Source organism: Polyodon spathula, chromosome 5, assembly GCF_017654505.1.
Source record: "Polyodon spathula isolate WHYD16114869_AA chromosome 5, ASM1765450v1, whole genome shotgun sequence".
NCBI classification, from domain to species: Eukaryota; Metazoa; Chordata; class Actinopteri; order Acipenseriformes; family Polyodontidae; genus Polyodon; species Polyodon spathula.
This window is the reverse complement of record NC_054538.1, coordinates 57,478,706-57,491,347: the sequence shown is the minus strand read 5'-3', so window position 1 is coordinate 57,491,347 and position 12,642 is coordinate 57,478,706. Positions and strand designations below refer to the sequence as shown.

Here is a 12,642-nt window from a genome sequence, read left to right as displayed (position 1 = left end):
ACAATGGCTCACTGTGACGAAGTGCCCGTCCATGTGTATATTATCTGTTATATGTTGCGTGTGGTGTGTTAAATGTTGGTGTATAGACATTGGTACATGGGATATAAACGGGTCTGTGTAACACAAGTGTTTAAAATGTATATTTGTATTTAGGCACGAGGATTGCACAGCACTTCACGTGCAAGTAAAAAGTAATAATATGTGAGCACGGGGAATTGCACTTTATTAATTCACGTGCAGTTGTACCGAGACTCCAATTGAATGATTGATTAGCAATCAAGTCTTGGTACAGCTGCATAAAAGCAGCATGTTTTCGCCCACCCGGGGTTGGGTGTTCGATGAGTGGAGAACAGGAGAGAGAGGAGGAGAAATTGTTTACAACAAGTGCTATTGCGTGCTGGTGGGACCAGCACGATACTTGTGTATTCAAAACTCACCGTGTTTGTCAGTATGTCAGGTTACCCGTCGCTCAGCATCGCCTGGGGTTGCCGGGACTGCTTCGCCTGGGGTTGCCAGCCGCTCCGCATCGCCTGGGGCTGCCTGTTGCTCCGCATCGCAGTAGGAAGTACTGTGTCCGGAACCACACCAAGGGGAGCTGCCGGCCACGAAGAAGGGGGAGGAGGTCTGGAGACCACCAACCCCAGCAGCAGTTTCGCTGCCGGAGATCGGGGGGGAGTTCCGGAGACCTGCTCCCACTGCAGCTTCTTCGCTGCCGGAGATCGTGGGGGAGGTCAGGAGAACTGCTCCCACTGCAGCTTCTTCGCTGCCGGAGATCGTGGGGGAGGTCAGGAGACCTGCTCCCACTGCAGCAGTTTCGCTGACGGAGATTGGGTGGGAGGTCCGGAGACCTGCTCCCACTGCAGCTTCTTTGCTGCCGGAGATCGTGGGGGAGGTCAGGAGACCTGCTCCCACCACAGCTTCTTCGCTGCCAGAAGTACTGTGGTCAGAGCCCCACCAAGGGGAGCTGCTGGCTCCGAAGAAGGGGGGAGGTCAGGAGACCACCTTCCAAGCAGCCTTTCCGCTGCCAGGACTACTCTGGCAGGAGTATGCCACCAGGCTGTCAGCATTGCTGCTGACAGCCTTACGACCTGTGGGCCCTTTGAAGCCTCCGGTCCTGGCCCAGGACTTTGTGCTGGACTTTTGGGTTTTTAAGGGGGGAGGTGGCCATTGAGGCCATGTGTGCTTTGCACAGGGGGGGGTACAGTGGCTTGCGAAAGTATTGACCCCCCTTGGCATTTTTCCTATTTTGTTGACTTACAACCTGGAATTAAAATTGATTTTTTATTTGGATTTCATGTAATGGACATACACAAAATAGTCCAAATTGGTGAAATGAAATGAAAAAAATAACTTGTTTCAAAAAATTCTAAAAAATAAATAACGGAAAAGTGATGCGTGCATATGTATTCACCCCCTTTGCTATTAAGCCTCTAAATAAGATCTGGTGCAACCAATTACCTTCAGAAGTCACATAATTAGTTAAATAAAGTCCACCTGTGTGCAATCTAAGTGTCACATGATCTGTCACATGATCTCAGTATATATACACCTGTTCTGTTGCCCATGGGGCTGTAAAGGTTGGGGTCCACTGCTATAGGGTGATGTACAATGTTTGGCCACAGCTGTATACTCCACCAGGATAAGCTACAGTTTTTATTAAAACACTTCTAAAATTACCACGGATTGTATGAACTACCTATTTTTAGGGGTAATCCTGGGATAACCACAGATAGATGCAATTCAGTCATAGGTTATCCCGGCAGGGTAAAGGTAAATCACCCTGATCTCTAAAGGGGGATTGGCAATGGTTTTGCAAAGAAGGAGGACATGCTGCACAAGGTTTAACAGGAGGTAACAGTGTCCTCTGTGTAGGATGCCCATGAGGTAGTTTCCTCAGTCAAAGCAACAGTCCATAATCCTACATGACACAGTCACAATTCAAACCAGTTTTCAACTCCCGTTTGCAGATTGAGACATAGCAGAATTGTGACATAGATACAGATCCCTCCACTATATCTCTGTCAATGGAAAGATAGATTTCTGTGGGGAATAATTAGAGTAAATGAATTGAACGGATGTTTTAATAACTGCTATTCAATAATATTTGAATAGGGCTTCTTTCATCCTGCTCAGTATTTGACACAAAACATGTTGATGTTTTATGTTGCACCGCCATTGTGTGTGCTACTGTAAGTCAAAAGACTGCCTTGGGTAAAAAGCTTTTGTTGTGTTGTTGATTGAATGAAATGAGTGGGTGAGGAATAATTAGCAGCTCTGCAGTAATAATAAAAGGCCTGAACATAGACATATTCTGAGAAAAAGCCTATTTTCTATGTTAAGAGAAAAGGAAACCCCTAGATTGGAGCTTGCGAAATACGTCTGAGTAAGAAATGATACACCAAAGATATTTGTGTTCAAAAAGCACCTATATAATTTAATGAGCTCCAGCGTATTGAAACATTAAAAAAAACGGGTAGGGGGGTGGTATTTAGGTAAACTACACAAATACAATCGATTTTTCCGCACCCAATAAGGTCATTTTGCCACAACAGAATACATCTTGTCGATGCCCAATAGAGCCACACAATAATATGATGCCTTCATACTGTAGATAATTTTAAATACAAATCATGTATGGGGACAGTATACTATCAGTATTCCTAACCAGTTGAGAACTAACCCAATAGTAAATCTGTGCCATAATAAAAATGCTTGTGTAGATTATTATAATTATTTTTTTTTATTTACTTACTACAGAGAGAGCTGTAAATAATTTACTTTCAAATGATGATTGTAAAAATGTTACTATTGGTCATTTTTTACAGAATGGTGATGGGGAGTGTGTGGTTTATAGACTATAAAAAGAATGGGGGCTGTGAAAAAAAAAATATCCATTAGTTGGAAATAGAGCATTTTCCTTTTGACTATACTAAACAACAGTTATGAGGGTCATTTAAATCAAAGAGACTCAAACCTCTCCTGTTTCAGAGCGTATTCCAGCATCTTGATCCTCCGCACCAGGTCCTTCTTTAGGTTTTCCTGTCCCTTCCGCTCGCCCTGCAGAAAGGCAATCTGCGCCTGGAGCACAAACACAAGAACAAGATCAGCCTGTTAGACTTGCTACCAGCTTTCCCTGAAAGCTTTTTACATACTGAGAAACTTGCCGTTTTGACTGAGAAAGGCTAAACTATCAGTGAGAAACTTACAGCCTTGCATCAACTGTTTAATTTATTATTTTTACTGACTTAAACAATTTTGAAACAATATTCCAAAAGAAGCATCTCAATTTAAAAATGTGCTACACATTTAAAACATACACAAGACATTTATTCTGGCTCTGCCTCCATCTACTTTTTATATTGAAGACTGTCTGAGATCCGATCATAACTGCATCATCGATATAGACTGCATGCTTAACTGGTGATCTGTATAGCATTGCTTTATACTATTGTATAAAACACTGGCATCTGCACTCCCTTCAACCATCTTGAGAAACAGCCTTAAGTTCTGACTAAAAAGCATAGAAATCCAACAAAACCACATAATAACCCCACACAGGCTCACCCGTATTATTTATTACTAGCTTTTCAGTTTTCACGCGATCGTCTTGAAAGTATGGCCTAACTGAAATACCAGAATGTATGTAAATATACATTTTGTGGTAAGGAAACCCAATTTGTCAGGAGCTACATTACCATCCTTCTGTGCATAAGATTTCTAGATTTACTAGCGAGCTGCTCATGTAAACTAACTCGTCAGAGATATTTTATGAAAAGCAGCAGCTGCTTCTCTGTTGCTATGTCTGTGCCTTTGTCTAAAATCAAAGTATGGAACCATTCCCAATTTCTGACTCATCTGGTTCATTTAGCTCATCCACAAACTGTCCAGTATTTTTTCTTATATGATCTGCACCCATTGATACCTCAGGCCTTTCCATCAGCCTTATTGAAAAAATTTAATTAATGCTACTATTGTAAAATAAACAAGCAAACAAATAATAAAAATAAACACATTCCTACAGACGTATGGCTTTTGAGATACCACAGTCTCAAATACAATAGAAAAAAGTACTCTATTAAAACATGAACATTTATAATAATAATAATAATAATAATAATAATAATAATAATAATAATAATACTAGAAAGCAATTCTTGCCGACAGAAGCATTTCTTTTGTTTGTTGTCGAATTGCAACTCCGAAAGCCTTGGATCAAACCGGATCCAGAAAAGTATCCCAGAGCGTACTTTGTTAACTACATGTAAAATCATGGAAACTATAATAAGGACCAAAATGGAGGAATATTTCTATAAAAACATTATAGCCAACATGATTTAGATTTTTTTTTTCAGGAGGTGACTACTAGAGTGGATAAGGACACTGCGTATGAAGTAATGTATTTAGATTTTCAACAGCATGAGACAATGTACTGCACTAAAGACTATATCTAAAGATTAAATAAGAAGGAATACATGGTAAAGTAGCAGCATTGATTCATAACTGGTTACAAGATAGAAATCAGAGCGTTATAATTAGAGAAGCCAGGCATAAAACTGGAGTAACATAACAAGTAGGGTACCACAGGGATCAGTACTGGGACCACTGCTATTCTTAACCTATATAAATGACTTGGAGCAAGACATAAATCAGTAAACTATGCAAATTTGCAGACGACACAAAACTGGGAGAGGTAGCCTATTCCCAATCAGCAACTTTAATATTACGAAGAGATTTAGACAAGATTCAAGCTTTGGTTGACACACGGCAGATGAAATTTAATGTGAATAAATGCAAAGTCTTGCACATAAGGCTCAAAAACATTACAGGTAAGTACAGCATGAATAGTAACAAAACAGAGAAGGCTATGCATGAAAATGATTTGGAAGTAGTTGTGGATGAATCTCTTAAGCCAACTAGACAGTGCGGAGAAGCTACAAAAAAAAAAACAAATAAAATGTTAGGTTATATAACCAAGATCGCTGAATTCAAATCTATTTTATAGATTTATATACAATGCACTGAATTCAAATATATTTGATAGTTATATAAATTATACAATGCACTGGTACGACCACACCTAGAATATTGTGTACAGTTCTGATCCCCATATCATAAGAAAGATATTGAGTCATTGGAGAATACAGATCAACACGATTAATTCCAGGATTGAAGGGTATGTCATATGAAGATAGACTGAAAGAGCTGAACTTGCATAGCCTAGAAAGAAGGAGAGCCAGAGGCAACTTAATAGGGGTATTTAAAATCTATATCCAGTCTATCTATTCGGATCCTTCAAGAATAGACTGGATGCTGCCATGAACAATATTGTACAACCTAGGGTTGAGACGATACACCAAGGTCACGATACGATACGTATCACACTACACAAGCCATGATACGATTCGTACCGTGATACTTATGAAAAGCTCATCTCTGCTTGACGGACTTGAAAATATTTCAAATCTATACACAGGTTCAGTTGAAAATCAATGATTTGTATTTGTATTAACCAAATCTCCTTACCACATTTCTGAGAGAGGAAAAATCTAAATAAAGATTTTCAGCGTTAAGTTGTGATGTTATTTATTTATTTATTTATTTTTTTATGTAACTAAGTGTTTTTAACTGCATCATACTTAACTTTAACTCAACAGATTATTATATTATTATAATCTAATTATTATTATTATTATTATTATTATTATTATTATTATTATTATTATTATTATACATTTTACCACTAAGTATTTGTATTTTTCAGGTTACGGTTGTATATATAATTTTATTTTGTATACTATTCTATAATGTGCTGTTTTTAAATGTGGTTAGAAATAATTTAAATTATTAGACTTAAATTAATGATAAAATTAGTGTTAAATAAGTCATTTTCATCAGGATTAACACATTTCTTTAAATAAAGTAACATATTCAACCAAATCAAAGTTTGAGGAACATTCAACCAAATAAAAACATTATTAGGGCACACTGCAAGGTGAACAAATATAAAATAAAATTCGTAAGAAATGTAAAAATGCGATGTAAAAATTACAATTTTTATATTTTATTTATTTCAGCCGACAATCACGATTACGTGATAATTTACAGACGATAATCGATAGCTGAAAATGTAACAATCGTTCAACCCTACTGGCTACACAGGTCAGAACTGCAGAATTCGTATTGCCCCATAACCAGGCCACAAGATTTGTCTGAGGGACAAGTTTTACCATTATACTTTGCCAGCTGGACAAGCATATGATTTTTTTTTTTATTGTTTCACAACTTTATTTAGTTGCTATAAAAAAAAACTCTAGGCTGACTTTTAGGGAACCAAGCAAGTTCCTGAAAACTCTGAACTGCGGAAGTCTAGCACATACACAAAAACATAAAAATGTGTGTCTAAACTTAAAAACAAAACTATATACAAATATACATATCCCTTAAATTGAAAAACCCTCAGGTCATACACGTAATGTATCTAAATTAATGCAGCAATATTATTGCATTGCTTTAGTTTATAGTAGGAGCCATGTTAAGTTTGACAGCTCTGGGAAGAATATAACAGACAGGGAATACAGCAAAAAAGAATCCATGTTTGAGAGTTTTCAAATTAGACATTTTATAAAAAATAAAAACATATTTATGTGTTGTCATTTTCCTAACTTCTGCAAAATAACACATTTACAATGTAAAAATTATGTAAAGAATGGGGTCGTTGGTGCATTTTGTCTCGTCTCAATGTGTGAATCCCAAAATCTTTAGGCATAGGTGTGGAAAAGCTAGCCAAGGGTTTAACCTTTTGTAAAAACAGGCTGCATTTACTGACATCAATATATTAAAAAATAGTGTAATTTGAATTTAACTGATGGCGTACCTATCATTAGGAAGTCTAGTTAAGAAAATATTTTGCATTCGGTTTTATAGCTAGGATAAGGTATATTATGCATTTCATCTGGCCATCTGCGTACTTCTATGCCAAACTGGAGGCCCCATACTGTAGATAAAAAAATATAACTGAAGGGTGCTCCAACAATATGATCAAAAAATAGGGGTGCTGTATAGGCCAACAGAGCACGTGTAAATAAATCATCAGGAAATACCTGTAGTTGAAAACTGTATCAGACACTTTTCCCCTTTGGATAAAAAAAAAAAAAAAAAAGCCAGGGTTTAAAAAAAAAAAAAAAAAAAAGCCATATAACCCTTGTGCCAGTAATAATGTTGCCACTAGCTATCACTAGCAGTAGTTAGCACACTGCCACATAAAAAAAGTGACATTGATAAAAGGAGGGGAGAGGAAGCAGATTTTAAAAAGAACAAATACATCATTTCATTCTTTTTTTCATAAATTCCACACCCATGACAGGTAGTCTTTTCTTTGCCAAAAACCACTTGATAATAGGACACTGTACTGCGAATGTGTCAGGTAGACAGTTTTCAATAGTTTAAGCATTAATATTCAACGCACCAATTATTACCCGCTAAGTAAATATTTGATCATTACATAAGTGACAATTAGCTGCGGCCATTATCTAGCATGTAATGAGCACGGTGGAAGATATATTTATTAAAAAAAGCAATCAAATGTTTGTGTATGAGGAGGCTACATTTAAGACCACATCACTTAGGCTGCTTGAAATGTATGTTGCAGTTTAAAGAGAGATTCATCTACTATAGAATGATACCCTCTACTGAGAACCTGATTGGCTGATACAATCCATAAGGTCTATAGTAACTAGATACACACCCACATTTAAATAAAACACCAAGAAACAAAGAAAATATATGTGCAGAAATAATACAAATTGTGTACATGAACTGAACAATCCAGACCTACTAGCAAACATGCACATTAATAATGAATTGTCAATAAATCAGATAGTTAATCAAATGCTACATTTTTCCACCTGCCACCTACTTCCTGTCATGAGTTTCCCAAGCAATTCAACATCTTACAGAAGTACTACTGTAGCAGAGTGAGGTTGTAGTCTCTTAAGGCTTCTTGGTTCCTTGCGCTCTGTTGCGTAGTATTGGATCCAGTGTAGAGGACAAGGAATTTAATCTTAAATCAGACCTTAAATAAGGTGCATAATTTTTGTTGTGCCAATTACCATTGTCACTGTGTTTATGTTGTGTGCCAATATCCATCAGAACTCAATTTAAATGCACTTTATCCATCTACACTACTGTGTGAACCAGTATGTAAAATCCTCATCTTGTTCCAATATCAAACTGCAACTGCAATTACAGAACATACAGTAATCTTTAGTATCTTCTAAAACATATTGAATCACCATGTATCCAATATTTCAGTAACAGTAAAATAAAAGGACCCCAACCGTTCTGCCTGCATATTCTTCAGTTTGAGGAACGCCTGCCAATAGCACACTTTGCATTGCACACAGGTAACTTGCTCATGGAGAATCCCTCTTCTCATGAAATTAATATAATGATTAATATAATGGAGCTTTAACACACAATGGAGCTTTCAACTAACAACGCCTGCTAAAATCTGTCCGTGATGTGATTCGGAGTGCTCTACCACACCAGGAGAAACTGACATCGACTTGTTATGATTATCAACAGCTGACCGTCTTCCTAATTGGAAAACATTAGCTTTCAGATACATAAATGCAGTAACAAATACAGCTGATGCTGAGTGCAGCAACTCACTTTCTAATCTTGTCCTGTCTGATCGGAAACTTTCTCTTTCGGAAGACACTGAAAATGCTGGTGTTCAGTTATTTCAATCCTGGAATTTAGAAAGACTACGTTTAAAAAAATGCCATTGTTTTCTACTTTTTTTTTTAATGATGCTAGTATTTTGATATCCAGTATGAAAGAATGAAACACAACTGCACAATACTTTTGTTACTTTACACATATCTGTACAGATACAGCATCATTTTGCATAATTTAGATTGTTTTTCTGTGCATAATTCCCTGGGGTGTAATCTTTCTCAATTTCAGCAGTAATGAGCGGTTTATTTAATTTTCTGCAGATAATTCAACTGCCACCCTGCAAAAAGAAGCCTGTATTTTCAAATACACGCTGTATACTAGTCTTCGACAAAGGATTACATTTTAAATCTGGTGTCACACACCTTATAGCAGCTTTTAAAAAGAATCAACAAAAAAAAAAAAAATCTGCAACAAAGATAATAGATGATGAAACGTTAGCATTAAATAATTCAACAAATGTATCAGTTACAAATGTATCAGTTTTTATTTGAAACAAAGCCTCAATAAGGACAGTACTATCAACTAAAAAGCAAATAATGTACATAGATATAATGTCTTTTTTTTTCTACTGTCCCCTCACCCTTTTATGATTTGCAATCATTCTGAGTACAGCTGCTCTTCAGTTCTAGTTGCCTAGCATAGATACTGTATATATAAGGCTAGATGAGCACAAATGTCTTTGGAGAAGAAAGAGCCAGCACCATCAAAGATCTGCCAGTTTGTTTAACTGACAGTACACAGCAATGCCTCACACGGTGCTGGCACATACTAATATAAAGACAAGTTGGCTGATCTAGCGCATGCTACCAGTGTGTCAGTGACAGGTAATTAGAACTGAATGCCAGCTCTATAACTCAGGCAAAAGCACCTTAACAAAATACACACAATCTGTGAGTAATTACAATAAGAACCAAATCAGAATCACTGCAAATATAAAAATGCAATGTAAAGCTATTTATTTATTAATATATTAAATATATTAAATATTAAATATTTGTGTGAGGAGTTCTAAAAACACCAGGCTAAAAAAAAAAACAATGGCGTCTATTCACAGTGGTTTTTCACCAATTCCAATTCCCAGTGACGACTGCTGACCAACCCAGATGTTCTTGTAATTCTGTTTAGATTTTTCTTGCAGTGTTATTGGTTGAACGAACAGTGGAAAAACAAGTTGTCGTGTTTACTAGCATGTAAGATACCGCATGCGGAATGTATGCAGAGTCAGGGTTTGATCATCCACATGCAACATTAAAAAAAACAACCAGCAAATAACTGTCACAGAACTGTCCCAAATAAAAACTAACTCGAGTGAGTTTTCTTTTTAAAATTGAAAAGAAAGCTTTCTCCTGTAATCCTTCTAGGTGCCATTACAGACAAAGATGACGATTCAAGAAGGCCTGTCATAGCAAGCTGGGAGAAGAGCTTGCCAACTTTGGGCATGGACGTTCTCTGCAGAAAGCGGGATGAATGCAAGGTTTTGAATGCAAATTGAAACACAGCTGGTGTATGTTTTGTTCTGTCAGATATACTGCATGGAATTCAGGCAACTTTTCAAAATGCTGCATTTCTATAAATAACATTCTTTTTTTTTTTATTCCCTTATCTTATTATGATTAAGGCCCTGTGTAAATCGTCACGGGGTGAGGGAAAATCATGAAATAGCCCAATACCGTGATTTTTACAATATTCTTAAGAAATAAAAATAAATTAATTTCATAATTATTTGTATTTCATACAAAACAAATCATATTAATGAAACTGTACAGCTCTGCTGTGTGCCTGCGTGTACTATTCACCATGCACAGTGCTGTGCAGTGATTATGTCATGTCACTATATGCAATCTAGGCAGGAAATTAAAATGCTAAACACTGTAAACAAGAAAATGGATGTCTCTGAAAGGCTAATATGTGCCTAGAGCAGATCACGTAAAGCAGTATCCAGCAGGAGTTTTACATAGCGATGGAGGTAAGCTCTTCTGTACATCCTGCAAAGTTACTGTTGATCACTACCGAGAATCGGCTGTTTACAGGCATTTAGATTCAAGTATTCACCGAAAGAGAAAGGCAGAAATTCAGAGCAGTACTGCGACTGCTTTGCTTGCAAAGAAACAAAAAACGGTGACTTGCATATTCTAAAAGTCCACTGAAAACTGTCAAGCACAAAACACATTACATTTTGACAGAGGCGTTTGTTTGTGCAAATATCCCTTTTGAAAAATTAGACAACAAAAATTACGTAAATTCTTCAGTCTGAGTGTAGCAAATGGTGGAGCGATTCCTTCATCAGCCCAGCTGAGACATGAATACCTACCTAAAAGTTGCCAGGTATCACAAGCAGGAGATTATGGAATTGGTAAAACAGTCTGGTTGCTTGTCAGTGGTTACTGACAAGTCAACTCATGCCCAAGATCAGTATGTTTTACACATTGTATTTGTTTTGCAAGACCTAAATGGTGAAAAAATGCATCTGACGTACTAGAACTGAAAGTTGTCCTTGCACATACGCTTTACCTACAGGCTGTTTATTACAGCACAGTTTCACAAGCTATTGTAAAGTGCCTGAATAACTTTTGACATTTAAACTCTATGGTATGAATTAGTTTAAAAAATATCTATGTGTACAGATATATATATACACACACATATACATAAACACAGACACACTTTTTTCTTTGTTATATATACTAACAGTAGACTGTTCACTTGACGAGATGGGATTCTAAGCTCTGTTTGTTGCCTTCATCTATGTGTGTTTTAATATTTTTCTGCATTCCAATAACAGCAACAGCATCGCTGTGTCTTTTAAGGTGAGATTCTTGAAAAACTGTACACTGGTGCATATATGTTTTTTTTTTTTTTGCTCTCTCGATAAACAAGCCACGGATACTTCCATCTCAAAATTATAAGAACGCGTTTTTCGTTTGCGTTTTTGTGCATTACTACTGCTTGCAACTGTTTCCGTCACTGTAGTACTCAGTCAGAAGTAGATGGCTGAGATGCAGATGAACAATCATCTTCAAGAGAATCCCCTGAAGAAGCTGACTGCTTAGCAAAAAAACTTCCGACTGATAACTGGCTTGCTGTAAGTGTGCACTCTGCACTAGGTATTATTTATTTATTTATTTACACTAATGGTTTTTACAGCCAATTTGGAATGCCCAATTGTTTTTGTTTTTTTATCCCGGTTCACCGCTGCAACCCCCTGTAGACTCGGGAAACGGAGGTTGGAACACGCGTCCTCTAAAACGTGTCCCTGCCAATCTGTAATTTTTCCCACTGTGGATCCACAGCGAGGCCACCAGACAACAGGGATCTGATGGCTCAACTGCAGAACTGCAGACGCCCTATTGGCCACAGGGGTCGCTGGTGTGCAGCGAACTGTGAATTCCCCTGCCAACCTAAGCCCTCCTTACCCGTGCAGCGCTGGGCCAATTGTGAGCCACCCCCTAGGAACCCTTGGTCACAGTGGGCAGTGACATAGCCTTGACTCGAACCTACAATCTCCAAGCTATAGCACGCATCCTGCACTCCACACAGAGCGCCTTTACTGGATGCACTTGGGAGCCCCCTAGGTATTCTTTTTTTATGCTTAAAAAATCTGTAAGGGCATCCCTGTTAAATTAGTGCGGAAACTAACAAAAGCACAATGTTAAATTAGGTTGCAAAAATTAAATGTGATTTAAGTAGGATCGGGGATGAACAATTCACGTAATTTGTATATTAATACAGTGCATGGTATCGTATTAATTTCTAATGTTCACTGTGCTGTTAGGAACTGTAACTGAACTATTCTAATGGCTTTAGTGTGTGGTATGCATTACGCCCAACTAAACATGAAACGGTACTTCAGTTTGGACGTTAAAGTTTGAGCTGGATTAATTAAAAGGTTTTTGAGTATGGTTC

General features: G+C 37.3%; 1 protein-coding gene across 3 annotated transcripts in view; it reads right to left on the bottom strand.

Annotated features, from left to right (window-relative positions):
- LOC121316087 (striatin-like) overlaps positions 1–12,642 on the bottom strand; it is a 107,295-nt gene that overhangs the window by 51,094 nt on the left and 43,559 nt on the right. For 2 of the 3 annotated variants that reach the window (XM_041250842.1, XM_041250843.1), the window contains exon 2: positions 2,975–3,078. In XM_041250842.1, coding sequence (XP_041106776.1) covers positions 2,975–3,078 — 104 coding nt within the window. Of the gene's footprint in view, positions 1–437; positions 457–2,974; positions 3,079–12,642 lie in introns of those variants that run through there. The other variant, XM_041250844.1, reaches the window with a different exon arrangement.